The 21,219-nt window shown below is 42.0% G+C and overlaps 1 protein-coding gene across 1 annotated transcript in view; it reads left to right on the forward strand.

Moving 5' to 3' along the window:
* The window catches only part of Ptprn2 (protein tyrosine phosphatase receptor type N2), a 704,719-nt gene that overhangs the window by 297,493 nt on the left and 386,007 nt on the right, over positions 1-21,219 (forward strand). Inside the window, exons 7-9 of the mRNA XM_050120851.1 lie at positions 15,593-15,796; positions 17,268-17,308; positions 19,615-20,000. Of these exons, the coding sequence (XP_049976808.1) occupies positions 15,593-15,796; positions 17,268-17,308; positions 19,615-20,000 (631 nt within the window). The remainder of the gene's footprint in view (positions 1-15,592; positions 15,797-17,267; positions 17,309-19,614; positions 20,001-21,219) is intronic.

Consider the following 21,219-nt stretch of genomic DNA (forward strand, 5'->3'; position numbering starts at 1 on the left):
CTGTGCATTACTTTGTAATGGGCTCACCCCAAGGTCTCTAAATGCCCACCTTTGGAGGTGCTCTCAGCGGTAAGACTTGTTTTAACTTGATATGCCATCCTGCTGCATCCATGAAGATCCAGAGCCAGTGCAATGGAACAGACTTACTGGGCTGCATCTACGAATCTGTGGTGTGGTGTCGGGGGCCCTCTGGTCCCAGGCATGCTGCACATCACTCTGCTTTGGGAGTGTGGAGTAGGTGTGACAGTTTCTGGGAACTCTTCAGTTTCTGTGAGCTCTATGTTGACAGACGTTCCCCATGTACCTGCACTGCTTTTGTGTCTAGAGCCCATCTCTGCCTGTTGATGGGAGGAGGAGATTAGCAGCACTGTTAGAGTATGTAATTTTAGCTTAAAAAATTAAAGTCTGGAAAACACAAAAAGCCTGCATTCCTTATTTGTAGGAATCAAATTTTCCTACTGCACTAAGGTTAAGGACTAGTGTGAGACCCAGCGTCCATCTCGGTGGTCTCTGTGACTGGCAGCACTGTTAGTGTACCTCAGGAAGTGGAGACACAGAACCAAACTTTCAGACACAGCCTCTGGATAAAGATGCTAGAACTGAACACTCATAAGGTGAACAAAAGAAATCTGGGTTTTCTTTGAAACTGGAGAAGGTAGACTCAGACTTAGAGTTTGCTATTCTACTGTTAAGATGGAACTTGCATATAAGGAGATACATGGACAGAAGTGTGTACAGGATGGACTTTGTCGTGTGTGCTTAGGAGACTACCCGTAACACCACACAGAACCACTCCTGTCTGCACATTCCCTATGCACCCTGCTGACGCTTGCTGTTCTGAAGGAACATCTGAAGGATGTCCCATGAGACCATTAGTGACTCTTCCTGTACAGTCAGGTGGACTGTGGGATCATGGCACTTCTGCCCACCCCAGCCTGCTCCTCTCTGTCCACCCCACTGTTGGTCCTCTCTGACTCTGAGTGGACACATAATCTAGCTGTCGTTTCTGCCCTCTGGGAGGGTGGCACCTCTGATGAAGAGCACATGAACTGTGGAGTTCACTCCCCTCGAGTCACATAGACAGCCTCTGTTTTTCTATGCACCTCCAAAATATGTGCCTTCTTCCCCATTGGCTGGGGTAAGGGTAAGGACTACACATCTTTTCATTGGCTGCTTATCTGTATTCTTTTGGGAATTCCATGTTCTGTTTTCTTTGCCCCCCACTTTTTGCACGCATGTGGTGTTTGTGTGTGTGAGTGGGTGATTGTGGATACATCTGCAGTGCCACCCAGTAGCTATTCTGTAAGTAATGTTGGTCCCCATTGTGTCTGAAGGGTATGTCCCCTGGCTACAGACTTCTGAGTTTAAAGTTCTTGATTAGAGATCCAAGCATGCCATTCATCTGTATAATACCAAAGAGAAAAATCTCACTGATGCCTGAGGCCCCATTCATTTCTTTTTTCCTTTTATTGAAAACAGACTTTCCCCCTCACAAAATATATCTCGATTGCAGTTTTCTCTTACTCTCCTCCCATCTGGATCCTCTCCCTTTCTGTCTATTGGACAATAAATGAGTTTATAAGGGATTATAATATAAACAATATAGTATAAAAGAGAATACAAAGACTAACACATCTGAGTTAGACAAGACAAAGAAAGAAAAGAGCCCAAAGAAGGCACAAGAATGGAGAGCCACTCATTCACACATTTAGGAATCCCATAAAAACACTACACTGGAAGATACAATGTGCAGAAGGCCAGGTGCAGCCTGTAGAGGCCCTGTGGTTTCTGCTTCAGGCTTTGTGGGTTCATCAGAGTTTTATCATGTTGGTTGAGAGGGCCTTATTTCCTTGGTGTTGTTCATTCCTCTGGCTCTTCCATTCTTTCTGCCTCTTCTCTGGGATTCCCTAAGCTCTGAGGAAAGTTTAGGACTGAGTTTTAAGGTCCCTCTCCTCTCCTCTCCTCTCCTCTCCTCTCCTCTCCTCTCCTCTCCTCTCCTCTCCTCTCCTCTCCTCTCCTCTCCTCTCCTCTCCTCCTCTCCTCTCCTCTCCTCTCTTTGCCCCCCCCTCTCTTTCTCTCTCATGTCTGGCTGTTGGGTCTCTGGGTTTGTGCCCATCTGCTGCAGGAGGAAGTTCTCTGATGATGGCAGAGGAAGGCACTGATGTATGAGTATAGCAGAATCCATTTTTTTTGTGTGACTTTTAGTAGAATTTGGCTTTAACCTAGGCTTTGAACTATGTAGTCTCTGGCTCTTGATCTCTCAAGCAATGTCAGGTATGAGTTCCAACGGGTACAGTGGGCCTGAAGTCAGATCAGACACAAGAGTTGTACCAGCATTGTATTAGCACTTCTTTTTTAAAATTATTTATTTTTATTGAGCTCTACATTTTTCTCTGCTCCCCTTCCTGCCTCTCCCCTCCCCTTCAACCCTCTCTCAAGGTACCCATGCTCCCAAATTACTTAGGAGATCTTGTCTTTTTCTACTTCCCATGTAGATTAGACCCATGTATGCCTTTCTTAGAGTCCTCATTGTTGCTTAGATTCTCTAGATTTTGATTTGTAGGCTGGTCTTCTTTGCTTTATGTTTAAAAACCTCTTATGAGTGAGTATGTATGGTAATTGTCTTTCTGTGTCCGGGTTACCTCACCTCAGTCAAATTGATGTTTTCTAACTCGACCTATTTGCCTGCAAATTTCAAGATGTCGTTATTTTGTTCTGCTGTGTAGTACTCCATTGTGTAAATATACAACATTTTCCTTATCCATTCTTTGATCGAGGGGCATTTAGGTTGTTTCCAGGTTCTGGCTATGACAAACAATGCTGCTATGAACATAGTTGAACACATGTCCTTGTGGCATGGTTGAGCATCCTTTGGATATATACCCAAAAGTGGTATTCCTGGGTCTTGAGGAAGGTTGTTTCCTAATTTTCTGAGAAATTGCTACACTGATGTCCAAAGGGGCTGTACCAGCTTGTGCTCCCAGCATCAATTTAGGAGTGTTTCCTTTACCCCACAACCTCTCCAGCATAAGTTGTTATCAGTGTTTTTGATCTCGGCCATTCTTTCAGGCGTAAAATGGAATCTCAGAGTTGTTTTGGTTTGCATTTCTCTGATGACTAATGATGTTGAACATTTCCTTAAGTGTCTTTCAGCCATTTTAGATTCCTCTGTTGAGAGTTCTCTGTTTAGATCTATACCCCATTTTTATTGGATTATTTGTTCTTTTGATGACCAATTTCTTGAGTTCTTTGTATATTTTGGAGATCAGACCTCTGTCTGATGTGAGGTTAGTGAAGATCTTTTCCCATTCTGTAGGCTGTCGTTTTGTCTTGTTGATCATATCCTTTGCTTTACAGAAGCTTTTCAGTTTCAGGAGGTCCCATTTATTAATTGTTTCTCTCAGTGTCTGTGCTACTGTGGTTATATTTAGGAAGTGGTCTCCTGTGCCAATGCATTCAAGTATACTTCCCACTTTCCCTTCTATGAGGTTCAGTGTGGCTAGTTTTATGTTGAGTTCTTTGATTCATTTGGACCTGAGTTTTGTGCATAGTGATAGATATGGATCTATTTTCATTTTTCTACGTGTTGATATCCAGTTATGCCAGCACCATTTGTTAAATGTGCTTTCTTTTTCCATTTGATATTTTTGGCTTCTTTATCAAAAATCAGGTGTCTGAAAATGTGTGGACTAATATTCAGGTCTTCTATCTTCTTTCATTTATCCTCCTGTCTGTTTTTATGCCAATACCAGACTGTTTTCAGTACTGTAGCTCTGTAGTAGCATTTGAAGTTAGGGATTGTGATGCTTCCAGAAATTCTTTTATTGTACAGGACTGTTTTGGCTATCCTGGGTTTTTTGCTTTTCCATATGAAGTTGAGTACCATTCTTTCAAGGTCTGTGGAGAATTTTGCTGGGATTTTGATGGGCATTGCATTGAATCTGTAGATTGCTTTTGGTAAGACTGTGATATTACTATGTTAATTCTATCTACCCATGAACATGGTAGATCTGTCCATTTTCTGGTGTCTTCTTCAAGTTCTTTTTTCAAAGATTTAAAGTTTTTTGTCATAATAGTCTTCTACTTGTTTGGAGAGAGTTACTCTCTGAGATAGTTTATGCTATTTGTGGCTATTGTGAAGGGTGATGTTTCTCTGATTTCTTCCCCAGCCCTTTTATCATCTGTGTAAAGGAGAACTGCTGATTCTTTTGAGTTAATCTTGTATCTTGCTACATTAATGAAAGTCTTTATGAGTTGTAAAAGTTCCTTGGTAGAATTTTTGGGTTGCTTATGTAAACTATCATATCATCAGCAAATAGTGAGAGTTTGACTCCTTCTTTTCCAATTTGTATTCCCTTGATCTCCATTTGGTGTCTTACTGCTCTAGATAAGACCTCAAGAACTATATTGAATAGTTATGGAAAGAGTGGACAGCCTTGTCTTGTTCCTGATTTCAATGGGATTGCTGAAAGATTCTCTCCATTTAGTTTGATGTTGGCTGTTGGCTTGCTGTATATTGCCTTTATTATGTTTATATACGTTTCTTGTATCCTTGCTCTCTCCAAGGCCTTTATCACGAAGAGATGTTGTATTTTGTCAAAAACTTTTTCAGCCTCTAATGAGATGATCATGTTGTTTTTATTTTTCAGTTTGTTTATATATGATGGATTATGTTGACAGATTTTTGTATGTTAAGCCATCCCTGCATGTCTAGAATGAAGCCGACTTGATTATGGTGGATGATGGTTCTGATGTGTTCTTGGATTCGATTTGCCAGTATTTCATTTAATATTTTTGCATCAATGTTCATCACTTATTGCATCAATGAATGAGATTGGTCTGTAATCCTCTTTTTTAGTAGCATCTTTATGTGGTTTGAATATCATGGTAATTTTAGCCTGATAAAAAGAATTTGGCAATGTTCCTTCTGTTTCTATTATGTGGAAAAGTTTGAGGAGTATTAGTATTAGTTTATCTTTGAAAATCTTGTAGAATTCTGAGCCGAAACTATCTGGTCTTGGGATTTTTTTTTTTTTTTGGTTGGGAGACATTTGATGACAGTTTCTATTCCTTTAGCAGTTATAGGTCTATTTAATTTGCTTATCTGGTCTTGATTTAATTTTTGTAAGTGATATTTTTCCAGAAAGTTGTCCACTTCCTTTATGTTTTTCAGTTTTGTGGAGTACAGGTTTTCAAAATATGACCTGATGATTCTTTGGATTTCCTCCATGTCTGTTGTTATGTTTCCCTTTTAATTTCGAGTTTTGTTAATTTGGATATTTTTTCTCTGCCTTTTGGTTGGTTTGGATAAAGGTTGTCTATTTTGTTGATTTTCTTAAAGAACCAACTTTTTTCTCATTGATTCTTTGTATTGTTTTCTTTGTTTCTATTTTGTTGATTTCAGCTTTCAATTTGATTATTTCCTGCCAACTAGTTCTCTTGGGTGAGTTTGCTTCTTTTTGTTCTAATGTTTTCCAATGATCTGTTAATTCACTCGTGTAGGATTTTTCCAGTTTATTTATGTAGGCATTTATTGCTATGAACATTCCTCTTAACACTGCTTTCATTGTGTCCCATAAATTTGGGTATGTTATATGGTCATTTTCAATGAATTTTAGGAAGTCTTTAATTTCTCCCTTTATTTCTTCCTTGACCAATTGATGATTCAGGTGAGCATTGTTTGATTTCCATGTGTTTGTGGGCCTTCTGGAAATAGTATTGCTGTTGAATTCTAGTTTTAAGCCATGGTGATCTGATAAGATACATGGGGTTATTCCAATTTTTTTTGTATCTGGGGAGGTTTGTTTTGTTGCAGAGTATGTGGTAAGTTTTTGAGAAGGTTCTGAGAAGAAGGTATATTCTTTTATGTTTGGATAGAATGCTCTATATATGTCTGTTAAGTTTATTTCAGTCATAACATCTGTTAGTTCCCTTATTTCTCCATTAATTTTTTGTCTGACTGACTTGTCCAGTTGTGAGAATGGAGTGTAGAAGTCTCCCACTATTAGTGTGTGGGGTTTAATGTATGATTTAAGCTTTAGAAGTGTTTCTTTTCATATGAGGGTGCCCTTGTATTTGGGGCATAGATGTTCAGTATTGAGATTTCCTCTTTATGGATTTTGCCTGTGACTAATATGAAATGTCCTTCTTTGTCTCTTTTGATTGATTTTAGTTTGAAGTCTATTTTGTTAGATATTAGGATAGCTATATGAACTTGTTTCTTAGGTCCATTTGATTGGGAAATTTTCCCAACCCTTTACTCTAAGGCGATGTCTGTCTTTGAGGCTGAGGTGTGTTTCTTGTATGCAGCAGAAAGATGTATTCTGTTTTCACATCCAATCTGTTAGCCTGTGTCTTTTTATAGGTGAGTTGAGTCCATTTATAGTAAGTGATATTAATGACCAGTGATTCCTATCTCCTGTTAATTTAGTTTTCGTTGTTGGTGATGTTAATTTGTATGTTTTTCACTTCATTGGGGTTTGCTGCTGTGAGATCATCAATTGCCTGTGTTTTTGTTGATGTAGCCAACTTCCTTGGGTTGGAGTTTTCCTTCTAGTACTTTGTATAGGGCTGAGTTTTTGGCTATGTATTGGTTAAATCTGGTTTGTTATGTAATATCTTATTTTGTTCTTCTATGGTAATAGAAAGTTTTGCTGTGTATAGTAATCTGGTCTGGCATATGTGATCTCTTAGTGTCTGCATAACGCTTGACCATGACCTTCTGGCATTCATTGTCTCCAGTGAGAAGTCAGGTGTAATTCTGGTAGGACTGCCTCTGTATGTTACTTGGCCTTTTTGCTTTGTATCTCTTAATATTCTTTTTTATTCTCTATGTTTAGTGCTTTGATTATTGTGAGGGGAGAGGACATTTCTTGATCCAGTTTGTTTGGTGTTCTGTAAGCTTCTTGTTTCTTTATAGGCATATTTTTCTTTAGGTTGGTAAAGTTTTTTCTATGATTTTGTTAAATATATTTTCTATGCTTTTGGGTTGAACTTCTTCTCCTTCTTCTATACCTATTATTCTTAGGTTTGGCCTTTCATTGTTTTCCACATTTCCTCGATATTTTGTGTTAAGCTTTGTTAGATTTAATGTTTTCTTTGAGTGATGAGTCTATTTCCTCTATTGTATCTTTAGCGCTTGAGATTCTTTCTTCCATCTCTTGTATTCTGCTGTTTATGTTTGCATTTGTGGTTCCTGATCTGTTTCAAATAATTTCTGTTTCTATAATTTCCCCTGCTTGTGTTTTTTCTTGTGTCTATTTCAGTTTTTAAGTTTGAATAGTTTCTTTCATATGTTTGATTGCTTTTTCTTGGTTTTCTTTAAGGGATTCGTTAATGTCTTCCAATTTTTTGTTTGCCTTTTCCTCAAATTCTTTGAGGGAATTTCTCATTTTTTCTTTATGAGTCTCAAAGATTTTCATGAAGTTATTTTCTAGGTCATTTTCTTCTGCTTCATCTATATTTGGTTGTTCAAGTCTTGTTCTTGTAGGGCCTCTAGATTTTATTGTTGCCATGTTTCTCTTTGTGGTGTTGCATGTGTTCTTACCCTGTCTACTCATCTTTTCCTCTAATTGGTGTCCTTGGGGCTGTCTATTATTCTGGTAATTAATCTTCTAGGTACCAGTGGATCCAAGACTCAGATGGTTGTTCCTCATGGTACAGTCAGTGACATGGTTCTAGTTACCACATTGGTCACTCCATGTTCCTGGAGGTTGCTCAGCACTCCTGGGGTTTGCTCTGCTCCTGTAGAGTTTGCTGTCTCAAGCCTCCTCTGATCTAGGTTGCTGGCTCAGATCTGTTTCTGTAAATGTCCCTGTTCTGGATCTGCTCCTTTGGAGGTCCCTGGCTTGGGGTTGGTCCTGCAAAGGTCTCTGGCTCTAATCTTCTCCCTCAGAGGTCCCAGACTTGGGTGTGCCCGGACCAACAGAAGACCTGGCTCAGGCCTACTGATGTCCTAAACTCACACCCAGACCCGCAGAGGTTTCTACTTCCTGCCTACTAACTCTGAGGGGTCCCAGACTGATGCCAGGATCTGCAGAGGTCCTGGTTCAGTCCTACTCCTATGGAATTTGTTGCCTCAGGCCTGCTCTGGCCTGCTTTTCTTACTAGCAGGACACCATTGTAGATGAAATGGTTTGTGGCTGGTTTGGTGTTTATGTTTCTTTTTTGGTAGCCTGCAGAGCAGCTCACTGTATCTAAAGATGGTGGAAATAAGAGTGAAGGCTCTAATGTAGACATCAGCTCAGCTTCTCCATGTTCAATGAGACATGTAGGTGTTTTCTTCAGGAATGGGCCTTGCCAGTTAGTGGAGCACAATATACAGACTTGGCCACAGCCTGAGTTGTTTGAGAATTCCCATGGATTCCCTTTGGCCAACAACTCAATTAGATTCAACCCAATTCCAGTACTAGAAGCTTCATTCGGTGACAAGAGATGGCAAGTTGGCCCTTTGGCTCTCCATTATTTGGCAATTTCATGTAGATTGCCTTCATATATATAAATATTTTAGGAATCTTCTAGTATATTAGGTTTCTATACTATCCCACAAATGAACCTTAATTTTAGATCTTTCTTCCCATATCTTCTCCCTTTTTGTCCCCCACCTTGACTTTCTAATTCCAGCTTCTTCCATCCATCCATAAATACCTATTTTATTTGCCTTTCCTAATGAGATATGTCTGTCCCCACTAGTCCCTTACTCTACCCCACCCTCTTTGGTTCTATAGATTGAGGTTTAGTTGTCATTAACTTATTAGCAAATATCTACATATAAGTGAATAAATACCAAATTTGTCTTTTTGCTTCTAAGATACTCACTTGGGATAATTTTTTCTAGTTCCATCCACTTGCTTGCAAATGTCATTTCATTTTTTTAATGGCTGGGTAATACTCCATTGTATAAATGAACCATATTTTTTTTTTCGAGACAGGGTTTCTCTGTGGCTTTGGAGCCTGTCCTGGAACTAGCTCTGTAGACCAGGCTGGCCTCGAACTCACAGAGATCCAACCTGCCTCTGCCTCCCGAGTGCTGGGATTAAAGGCATGCGCCACCTTCGCCCGGTGAACCATATTTTCTTTAGCCACTTTTTTGTTGAGGGACATTTAGATTGTTCTAAATTTCTGGTTTTATGCATAGAGCAGTAAAAAAACATGGCTGATCAAATGTTTCTGTGTTAGAATGAAGTATTTGGGGGTATAAACCCAAGAGTCATATAGCTGGATATTAGGGTAGATTGATTCTCATCTTCCTAAGGAACTACCACGCTGATTTCCATATTGGCTGTATAAGTTTGACTCCTCATTACCAATGGATGAGTGTTCTAACTCTACATCCTCATTAGCATTAGCTGATATTTATTTTGTGTTCTTAGCCGTTATGGCAGGTATAAGTTGAAATCTCAAAGTATTTTTGATTGGCATTTCCCAAATGGCTAGGGATGTTGAACTTTTTTTTAAGTTCCATTAATTTCAGGCATTTGAGATTCACTTTTAAAGAAATCTGTTTATATCTGTATTTAATTTTTAATTTTTTATTTTATTGATATCTAGACACTATCAGATGTGTAGCTGATAAAAATAATTTCTCATTCTGAGGGCTGTCACTTTATATGAAGGATGGATCCTTTGCTGTACAGAAACTTCTCAGTTTCTTGAGGTCCACTTTATTAATTGTTGATGTTAGCATTTGTGCTAATGGTATTCAATTCTGAAAGCCTTTTCCTGTGCCAATGAGTTCAAGGCTGTTGCCTACTTTCTCTTCTATTAAGTTCAGTGTACCTGGTTTTATGTTGAAATCTTTACCCCATTTGGACTTGAGTTTTGTTCAGGGTGAGAAATATGGATCTATTTACTTTATTTTACATGCAGCCATACAGTTTGAGCAGCACCATGTGTTGAAGAAGCTATATTTTTCCCAGCATGTGTTTCTGGCTTTAACAAAAACAAAACAGGTATCCATAGGTGTTTGGATTTGTATTTCGGTCTTCCAATTGATTCCATTAATTCCCGTTTCTGTTTCTGCACTAGTGCCTTGCTGGTTTTATTACTATAGCTTTGTAATATTGACACTAGTGCCTTGCTGGTTTTATTACTACAGCTTTGTAATATCGACACTGAGGGTGATGAGACCTCCTGTTCATTGATTTTAACTAGCCTGAGTTTTTATGTTTCCATATGAAGCTAAAAATTGTTTTTTCAACATCTGTGAAAAATTGTGTTGGAATTTTGATGGGGATTATATCAAATATGTTTGCTTTTGATAGAATGACTATTTTACTATAGTAATCCTATCAATCCATGAGTATGATATATCTTTTTATATTCTGATTTTTTTAGTGTCTTAAAATTTTTAGTATACAAGTCTTTCACTTGCTTGTTAAAGCTACCACAGGATATGTTATAATATTTGAGGCTATTGTGAAAGGTGGTATTTTCCTGATTTCTTTCTCAGTCCATTTGTCATTGAAGGATACTGATTTTATGAGATAATTTGTATCCAGCAACTTTGCAGAAGTTGTTTCTCAGCTATAGAAGTTCCTGGTAAAAATTTTCAGGTCACTTATGTATACTGTCATATTGTCTACAAATAAAGATACATCCTATTTATATCCCGCTTATTTCTTTCAGTTTCCTTACTGCTCAGTATTAAGTACTATATTGAATAGAATGGAAAGAGTGGACAACCTTGTCATGTTCCTGTTTTTAGTGAACTTGCTTTGGATTTTTCTCTATTCAAGTTGACTTTGGCTATGAGCTTGGGGTAAACTGCCTTTCTTATTTTGAGATATGTCTCTTCTATTCCTAATATATCCAGAATTTTTATCATGAAGGGTGTTGAACTTTTGTCAAAGGCCTTTTCTGCATCTAATGAGGTGATCATGTGGATTTTATCTTTCAGTTTATTTATATGGTGGATTACACTTATTGATTTACATATGCTGAACCATCTTGGCATCTCTGGGATGAACCCTACTTAATAATGGCAGAACTTTTGATGTGTTCTTGGATTTGGTTTCAAAGAGTTTTGAATATATTTGTGTCTATGTTCACTAGAGAAATTTGTCTCTAATTGTCTTTAATTCCTGGGTCCTAATATGGTTTGTCTATCAGGGTAGCTGTGGCCTCATAAAACAAATTGGGCAATGTTTCTTATGATTCTATTTTGTGAAATAACTTTAAGAGTATTGAGGTTAACTCTTCTTTGTAAGTCTGGTAGAATTATGCATTAAACCCATCTTACCCTGGGCCTTTTCCAACTAGGAGACTTTTAATTGTAGACAGAAGTTTCTGTCCTGCTCAGTCCCACAGCCATTCAATCCCAAAGAAACACACAGAAGTTTATATTAAATTATAAACTCTTTGGTGTATTAGCTCAGGCTTTTTATTAACTAGCTCTTACAACTTAAATTAACCCATAATTCTTGTCTATGTTTAGCCATGTGGCTTGGTATCTTTTCCCAGTGCAGCATTCTCATATTGCTTCTTTGTGCCTGGCTGGTGACGATCTCTGCCTTTCCTCTTTCCAGAATTCTTTTATTCTAGTAGCCCCACATATACTTCCTGCATGGCTACAGACCAATCAGTGTTCTATTAAAACAATATGAGTGACAGATTTTTACAGTGTATAAGAACATTATCCCACAGCATTTAATGACTGCTTCTATTTCACTAGGGGCTATAGGTCTGTTAAAATTGTTTATCTGATCTTGATTTAACTTTCGTAGTTATGTATATATCAAGTAAATTATCCATTTCTTTCATCTTTTCCAATTTGGTGGAGTGCAGCTTTTTAAAGTATATCCTCGTGATTTTTGAATCCTCTTGGTATCTGTTATGTCCTGATTTTCATTTCTCATTTTGTTAATTCAGTTCTTCTCTCTCCTTTTATTTAATTTGGATCAATTATAACTGATTTTTATTGAAGAACAAACTCTTTGTTTCATTGATTTTTTTGTATTTGTTGTTGTTGTTTCTAGTTCATTAATTTTAGTCCTGAGTTTGATTATTTCTTGCCGTCTCATTTTTTTTTTTGGGTGTGATTTCTTTCCTTTTGTTGTTCTAGGTCATCTTTTAACATTTTTTTTCTTTGTTCTGTATGTTTAGTTTTTTGGTTGTTATGTGCTGTGGGGAAATTCTTTTCTGGTCCAGTCTGTTTAGTTTTGCATGTGTCTTGTACCTTGATAGTCATCTCCATCTTTAGGTTAAGGAAATTTTCTTTTATGTGGTTGTGTTGAAAATATTTTCTGTTCCCTTAACCTGGGTTTCTTCCCCTTTCTCTATTTCTATAATTCCTTACATTTGGTCTTTTCATAGTGTCCCATATTTTATGCCAGGAATTTTTCAGATTTAACATTCTCTTTTACTGAAGTATACATTTCTTCTATTGGATCTTCAATGCTTGAGACTCTCTCCTTCATCTCTTTTGTTCCGTTGGTGAGGTTTGCCTCTGAGGTTCCTGTTCAGGTTCCTGAAATTTTCATATTCATATTTCCTTCATTTTGGGTTTTTCTTTATTGATTGCATTTCCACTTTCAGGTCTTGAACTGTTTAATTCATTTCCTTCCAATATTTGTGTTTTCTCAGATTTCTTTAAAGGATTTGTTGATTTCTCCTTTATGGACCTCTATCATATTCATAATGGCTGTTTTAAGGTCTTTTATTCAGTCTTGGCTATGTTAGAATACTCAGGGCCTCCTGGGGTAGGGTTGCTGGGCTCTAGTGGGGACATATTGTTCTTGCTGTTATTGATTGTGTTTTTATGCTGGTGTCTATGCATCTGGGATTGAGACAATTGTAATTGTAGGTGCTGATACCTGTTCTTGTCTTTGTTGGATGGGTGTTTTGTTTCTTAATTTCTGTTGCCCTCTTTGTGTCTTGGAGAGTGTGGTGACTGAGGTGTCTCATGGGAAATGTTATGGTGTTCCAGGAGATGTGCCCACTTGGGGTTTCAAGTAAAATGTGCTTCTGGATATTGGAAGCTGGTACTTAGAAATGGGGTGGGCTTGGAGGGGTTGAAGGGGCTCACAAGAGGAAGAAAAGTAGGGTGTTCTTCCAGGATCTGCTTATTTCCCTCAAAATGGGAGCAGAGAGTGAGGAAAGGTCACAGTGGTGGGTTTACTCGAGTTGGGCATGAGAATTGAGGACTGGAGTTGGAGAAATGCAGGGAGAGGTGAAAACTTTAAGTTAGTTTACTTGCTTCCCTGGTTAGAGTGACCTCAGGGGTCTCAGAGAGTGCCTGCTGGAGTTGAGGACTGGGGCAAAGCAAGGAGTTGGAGGGAGGATTGGGGAGAGGTAGATCTTTGTGACCCCTGGAGATGGGGGTGGGATGGAAGGACTCTGCAGCAGGTGGTCTCCTTCAGAGCTGGGATGAGACTGGGGGATTGGATTTCGAGAAGCAGAGAGAGATGTGACCACCTGGAGTTAGCCACCTACTTCCTGGAGACTGCTTCCCCCTATGCTCTAACCATGGTGTGGTCTGCCCAACCCTACTTTTCAGGTTACTGAGGTTCTGTATACTGTAATCTTTCCATTGTGCAACTTTTGCTGTTTTCAGACTCATTCCTAATTGCCTGCTTCTGGCCCATGGTTAAACCCTTTTATAGGTTTTTCTTCTTCAGTTTTTGTTTCTTCTATGTCCCGGCTGAGTTTATACCTGGTGTGCCCTTCTGCCTGTGTCATCCTCAGTCACATTCTCTCTCCTTGTTGAGGATTACGGTCAAGTTTCAACTCACCTGTAAGCAAGCCTTTACTCTGTGCTGGGATCTGTGTGTACAGGAACTGGACCATGTTAGCAGATCCCTGTAGAGGGTTTCCCAGGACCAGCTATATATCTGTGTTATCCTAACCCTCTCATGGTATTGATCTTTCATGAGCACTGTCTTTTGGTGTCCCTTCCTTGAAGATGTGGCCTTGTGGATTTTCAGTGTCCTGCCTATGGTGCTCTATATGATCTGTGCTCATGGCAGCAGGGATTCCCAGCATGCCCTGCTACACATCTTGTTTAATTTGTCCCTGGGCAGTTTCCTTTCACATGCATCATCAAGTCATGCCTATCCACAGTACACTTCTGCATAGTTGACTCCTGGGGGCCTGCCATGACCTCTCAGTATGCTATACCCTTCAATTCCCATCATGCATATGACCCCAGACAACTGAGCTTGGGGAAATTTCCCTGACCACAACCTCACATCGAGGTCTAGAAGTTGTTCAGAAGCAAACCTGGGCAGATGCAGGGGAACCTTTTCCTACCCACATCTGTCTGTGATGGACAATGTCAATTGGTGGGACCAAGACTAATGCAATCTTGCTTCAAAGAAGGGAGGGAAAGAAGGAGGAAGGGAGAGAGGGAGGGGGATGGAGGGAGAGAGAGAGAGAGAGAGAGAGAGAGAGAGAGAGAGAGAGAGAGAGAGACTCAGAGAAGCACTTGCTAGGCCTGGACAGTGTTTGTGGAAGGGTTTCTCATGATAAAAGTGCTACATAGCCATTGTTAATTGACTAAAAAAGGTCAAAGTAGCTACAACAGATAGACCAAAGTCTAGGACTGTGTTGAAGAAAGCTACACCTGCCTCATAACCATGGGACCTCATCTATTCCCACAGTGTTGGGGCTATTGGGGGTGCTGGGGAATATGAAAGTATGGTGAATATGCATGTTCAAACATGACTAGTGAGTAAAGGGTCTTTTGGAAAACATCACCTTCCTGACCTCTTGACCTCCCTGCACAGATGTTGGCTAGAGCTATCCCTGCTCAGAATGAATGGTAGAGTCTGGCTCTAGGATCAGAACGTAGGTGAAAGCTGGAGGACTTCAACAGTAGTACAGGTTCCATGCCTCCTTCCACTGGGCCCTGGCCTAGAAGAAGGTTCCTGAGTCCCTGTGTGTGCGCTCCCTCCCAGTGAAGGTTGGACTGTCTGGCTGTGTGGGAGCCTGCCTTCAGAACTTGTTTTACTTTACACACAGCACAGGGTCCACCAGACTCTGTACATATGCGCGCGCACACACACACACACACACACAGCACAGGGGCCACCAGGCTCTGTACATGTGCACACACACACACACACACACACCACACACACACACACACAGCACAGGGGCCACCAGGGTCTGTACATATGCACACACAGTAAGGGGCTTCCAGGCTCTTTATATATGTGCACATGGCACAGGGGCCACCAGGCTCTGTACATATTCAGGACACATTGTTATGCTGGTCAGAGTGCTCAACTGAGGTTTTCCTCCATGAGCCTCAAGAAATATGACAGCTATCCACTTCTGCAGCATCTGAGCAGGGTAGGTGGAGTGAGACAGTGAGTCTAAGCCCTAGTGTCCCTTTAGCCTGTAATTGCTCTCTGTTCCAGGAGAGACAGACACAGCTTAATGTGTGTTGATAATCTGAAGGCTTGCTGAGGATATGCCAACTCCTCCGCAGCTGACCCTGGAGTTATTGTGAGGCCTTGTCTCCTTCTCTGGGCAGTCATTCCTTCCTATTCCGTGAGCTCCATGTCCAGCTAAACACAAAAACGTCCCTCCGATAACCAGCCTCCTTCTTATGCTGTGTGACTGCTAACTGTGACTTTGTTTGTTCCCCTAGACACACTCCTGCGACGTCTCCTGAAGGATCTGCAGCTGCAAGCTGAAGTGGACCGCCTGGGCCCCCTGAAGTTTGAGAAAATGGCAGACTCAATTGCTGGAGTCAAACAAAGTGATGTTGCAGAGGGAAGCCAAGATAGCCATGGGAGAGGGGCTGAAGGCCAGCCAAGAGAGCAGGCAGATGCCCCAGAAACCGTGCTTCAAGGTGACCTCCCACTCTTTGGGTCCTTTGCAGCTGGGTGGCCACAGGCAAGGGAAGAAGTGGCAGGGAGGGGCTGTGGGAATAAGGAGGAAGGAGCCTGGAGAAGGAGTGATGCAGATGGGAAGAAGCCCTGGGGAGACAATATAGGGAGGTGGTGAGGATACAGGAAGGGGAGGGAACCCTGGGGAGGGGAGATTCCTACTCCCCAGGCCATAATGCATTCTTTCTGCTGGAGAGATGGATTTATGTTAAAGATTTTTTTTTTATCTGTTTGAACTTTTGGCTCTAAAAGCTTTCTTGACAGACTAGGCTTCCCAGAGCAATTATATGGATGGCAAATTGTTCTCAGGGAGGAGGCTCGATTCCTGCGTGCTGAGGTTCAGAATTAGGAGAACCTGGGAGTGATAGAGAGTGTCTTTGTTTGGGTCAAACCAGTATGCACTGTCAAATATTTGAACAATAAACCTAAAAGGGTTCATTCAGCTGTCTGCATCTGCTGCTGAAGCTACTGGAAGCAGCAGACGACATCATCTTACCTGAGGAGCTGCTCAGTGCAGGCAGGCCTCCGAGCCTCTGAGCTCTGAACATGGTAGGCACATAAAACCCTACTGAAAGTCGATGTAAGGTGCATTCCTTTCCCCTGTGGCCTGGAAAGGAGGAAAATCAACCAGTTACAAAGGGCTAACCAAGCACAGGAGGATCTAGAGAGTTCCCTACAAATCGAGGAGTGTGCCCTGAGTTACATAGCCTTGGACATCTGTTGTGGTCACAAGCTGGAATCATCTTGGAAGAGGGCACTTCAACTGAGAAAATGCTTCCATCAGATTGGCCTGTAACAAGCCTCAAGGATGTTTTCTTGATTCATTACTGATGTGGAGGGGCACAACCTACTGTGGGTAGTACCACTTCTGGACAGGGGCTTTGGAGTTGTACAAATGATTAGCAAGCTTGTAAGCAATGTTCTTCTGTGATTCTGCTCCATTCACTTCCTGCCTAGAGTTTCTGACTTCTTGAATGATGGACTGGAAATTATACGATGAAATAAACTCTTCCCCGGGTTGCTTTTGGCCGTGCTGTCTCCTCGCAGCTTTAGAAAGCAAAGGAGGATAGTGTTTCTTTGGCCAAAGTGATAGCCCACACCATCTTTAACATGAAGTAGTTTGGGTAGACTTCTCTATTTTTATCACTGTTGACTGATGAAGCCTTGGGGTCCTCTGCCCTATGGCAAACCCTGAGGACTCTGTGCAGGTCTGCCTGTGGAGCTGGGAGAGGAATCTGTGAATGATGCTGTGTTTAAGCTGCTTAGCAAAGCCCTCCCCTGTTCCACTTTATAGGGTTACTCTGCCAGAGACGTGGTCACGCTGCTCTACCTGATATGTACATGAGGATTTTGTGGGGTCACCTTGCTATGCACTGGGACATGTTATAAGAACATCTTTCAGGAACCTGGATAACATGCTCTTGTCTTTTACAGATCACAAGCTATCAGAAGTGGATAATCCAGTGTACGAGGAGGTAAGATGCCAGCATATTGACCTAAAATCATGACATTATCGATCATCTTTATATTTATGATATAACTTCCTAGCAACTGGAAGGGTATGGGGAAAATCCTCATAATCCCCAAACTGAGAAAAATATAGAGTGCACACACAGTTGTATAGACCTAGGTATAGAAAATCTGGAAAATGTTTTCAGATTATAAATGAATACTTAGCCATTATATAGAGATGTGAAAATATGGCAAACTCAAACAAGGGAATTTAATATTCTCAGAATCCATCTTCCATGAGAATATCCCACAGCATGTTTCAGAGACCTACTTATCCTGTGCACAGTCTGAGGCTCCCTGGATGGGACACATCGGCTCCTTTGCACCTGGTGCTGCTCCACCTTCCCTGTCTGATGTCCTCAACCACACAGTTACAGGCTACTCCATGACTAAGGGGATCTAGGATGGCTCCGTGAAAGGGATTAGCCAGCCAGGACCTATGCACTCTGTGTCAGCAATACCCAATAACTATTAGATTTGGGGGCTAGAGCACCCGTGGTCTCTAAGGAAAGTCTTACAGAAGCAGTGATGTCATGTGGCTCTGACAAACTGCTTATGTCATCTTGCTTGCTTCTGGATCGGTGTCTGATGGATGACAGCAGGGAACAGCAGCAAACTGAAATCACAGCCACAGTCAGACTGCCGTCTGAGACGTGATGGAGAAATTGGTCAGGAAACTGTTTCTGGGTTTGGAAGGGAGAATGGGTACCACACAGGCCCCATAACCTTCAAGGTTGTGGTCTCAGAATTCAGGCCAGAGCTCCCCTGCACCTGAACTTGGTGAAACTACCAGACCCTACTCATGGCCTCCTTGCCTCTCCCATGACCTCCTCTTGCCCTTGCTGGGTTTTGACATTTCTTTGTTCCATATGTTGTGTTGATGTGTTTCTCTATTTCTTGGAGCATATTTTCAGGGGATTGTTTTCAGCAGGAGCCTTTGAGTGTTAGATGCTCTGAGCTCTCTTTAGTGACACCTTCCCCTCACATGCAGCTCCATCTCAGAGATCATTATCCCCTGTCTCTCAGAAGCCCCCGCGGGGTAACTAACTGCCGTGCATTGTTGCTGCAAACCAAAGCCGTAGTAAATGTCTTCATCAAACTACTGTGTTCATACATTCCAAAGGAAACTCATGAATTCTAGTCAAGGGGAAATCACCTCCCTCACGGTTATCTATTCCTTAAATATGTGTTTGGTGGAACAAGCTGACAAAGAAACCAAACTCCAGCTCCTGTCTAGAGTAATAGCAGAAATATAAGTTCACGGTTGAAGCCACTCCACTGAGATGATAAGGACATTTGCTTCCACACATCCATGGGTCACACTTCGGGGGCCTTGTCCTCATGGAAACAGCACCTTTTGATAAAGGTTAAACTGGACTTCAAAATCTACAACTGCTGACCTCCGTTTCTGTGGTCATTTGATGTCCAGCTTCTGTAAGGCTGAATATGTGAAGCCGAGGCCAGAGTGTGGGCCAGGAATGATGAAATGAGGTTTTCATGAAGCAAAAGCACGCTGCCGCCATGCACCGTAATAATAGCCATGATGATAGCACACGCCTCTAATCCCAGCACTCGGGGAGGGGGTCAGAGGCAGGAAGGGCTTTCTGAGTTTGAGGCCAGCCTGGTCTACAGAGCAAGTTCCAGGACAGCCACGGCAATACAAAGAGACCCTGTTTTGAAAAAGAAACAATAAAAGTAGAAAGGAAGGGAGGAAGGAAGGAAGAATTGAAAAAGAGAAAGAAAGGAAGAAAGGAGAGAGGGAGAGAGAGAGAGAGAGAGAGAGAGAGAGAGAGAGATAAGAATGTCACTGGAACATAAACACATGTCCCTATGATGGGTTCGGGACTCAAGGTTAGTTTCTGCCTCAGTTTCCCTGTCTATGAAATGGGGATCACTGATGGTTCCTAACTCCTATGGCTTATATAAGACTGAATTTACACAGACCAGTATTCCTACAACATCTTTTGTGTTGGGGAGAGCTCAACAGAAGCCAGGAGTGGTGATCAATATTTTTGACAGTCCATCGCTTCTAGAGGGACTCTTCTGGAAGAGTATGTCACAGGGTGGTAGGAGCCGAAGAGAGCACCGTGACGTGACTGATACCCTGGTTAATATCCCCTCTAGTTCTACACAAAGATGCTGCAACCCTCTCCAGCATGCTTCCTTCAGAATGCTCTATTGCCATCCCTCCATGTGACTTGACTTTTCTGGGATATCTACCCGCAGTACCTTCTTACATGGCATCTCATGAATGTTTCTTCTTTGTTAGGTCGATCGTCTGAGTGTACAGCTTGGGGACCTCATGAAAGACCAGGGGTCACCTCTATCACCTGAAGTTCCCATTCTGGGAAAGTCCTCCGGAGCAGAGATCAAGAAGTCCGAGCAGCCTGAGGACGTCTTGTCTTCAGAAGAGGAGACTGCCGGGGTGGAGCATGTGAGGAGCCGGACTTACTCCAAAGACCTGATGGAAAAGAAGCTGTACTCAGAGCCCCAGGCCCAGACACTTGAGAACCAATTCCAAAACCGAGCTCCAGAGGTGTGGGAGGAGGAGCAAAGCCTCCACTCAGAGGCACAGGGACCCCCTAGTGGAGGCCTACAACTGGAAGTTCAGCCTTCTGAGGAGGAGCAGCAGGGATACATCCTCACAGGAAGCAAGTGAGTGGAGGGCCTGCTTCTAATCCCTGGGAGCCCGCAGCGAGGCACTGGAGGACGGCAGTGCCTCGCTGAGGAGCAGACACACCCCAGGTGTGTGGGGAAGGCTGTCCAGCAGCAGTGTTCTGCTGGAGGGCGGTAGTGCCTCGCTGAGGAGCAGACGCATCCCAGGTGTGTGGGGAAGGCAGTCCGGCAGCAGTGTTCTGCTGGCTTTTGCACTTCTCATCGGCTTTAGGACCATGGTCTAAAGCCAGTAAACATGCCAAGCTAGGCAAAGCCCTGCCTGCTTCTCTTGATTACCCCGTCCTCTGCAGGTATGTACTCCTTGAGAGACAGAGGCGTCTGCAGAGGACAGCCATGGGTGGGGTAGAAAGGTCGGGCCCAGCAGTTCTCCCCAGGGAATGCCCACACTCAGGGATAAGCAACAGCAGGTACAGGACAGGACTTGGTGTCCTCAAAGCTTAGCTTTCTTCTGGCTCCCTACTGTTTGGAACTCTAAAACATTTATCTGTTTCCCAACAAATAGTAGACCATTTAGAGGGGAATATTCTTCATGGCTACAGGTTAACAAGAGAAAGAACTCAAACACTAAGTACCAGAGACTCAACAGTGGTCAGCCTGATACTTGGGTCCCCTTTGCTAATGAGCCCAATGTTTGATGTCATACTCCATGAGAAAATAGCATCTTTTCATGTCATGGGAGCAGTGTTTCAAAGGGAGGAAGGCATATGACTGAGCACATATGCATATAGATGTATAGACTCAGGTATGAGCGCTCATCTGAGCATATATGAAGTGTGCAAATGCATGCACACAGGTATGAATGTTCAGGCCTTCCTTCTTTCACCATGGAGCCTGCCACTCTTACTGCTCACTGCCCTGGGGAAAAGCTCAAAGCAGGCACTAGTTCTACCATTGTGCAGCTCAGCGAAACCTGTGTGGTTTTCCATGTCCATGGCTTGGTGCTGGAAACTCCAAATTTCTTTGGTGAAAGCCAACTGCTAATTGGCAGAAAAGGCTCATTTTAAGCTCAAAAAAGACTGTTACTAAAAACAAACTAAGACTCAAGATTGTTTTCAGTCATTGCCAAGCCTCTTCTTACGATTTTGGACGAGTAGTAGCAGCTTTCACTCCAGGACCACCCTGGCCCACATTCCCTGCATGTCTCTGCTTCTTCCTTTCTCTAGAACCGAGTTCCCACTCTTCAACCTCGTCTGACCTC

Source organism: Alexandromys fortis, unplaced genomic scaffold (assembly GCF_014885135.2).
Source record: "Alexandromys fortis isolate MF-2015 unplaced genomic scaffold, M_Fortis_MF-2015_v1.1 scaffold_182, whole genome shotgun sequence".
Classification (NCBI taxonomy): Eukaryota; Metazoa; Chordata; class Mammalia; order Rodentia; family Cricetidae; genus Alexandromys; species Alexandromys fortis.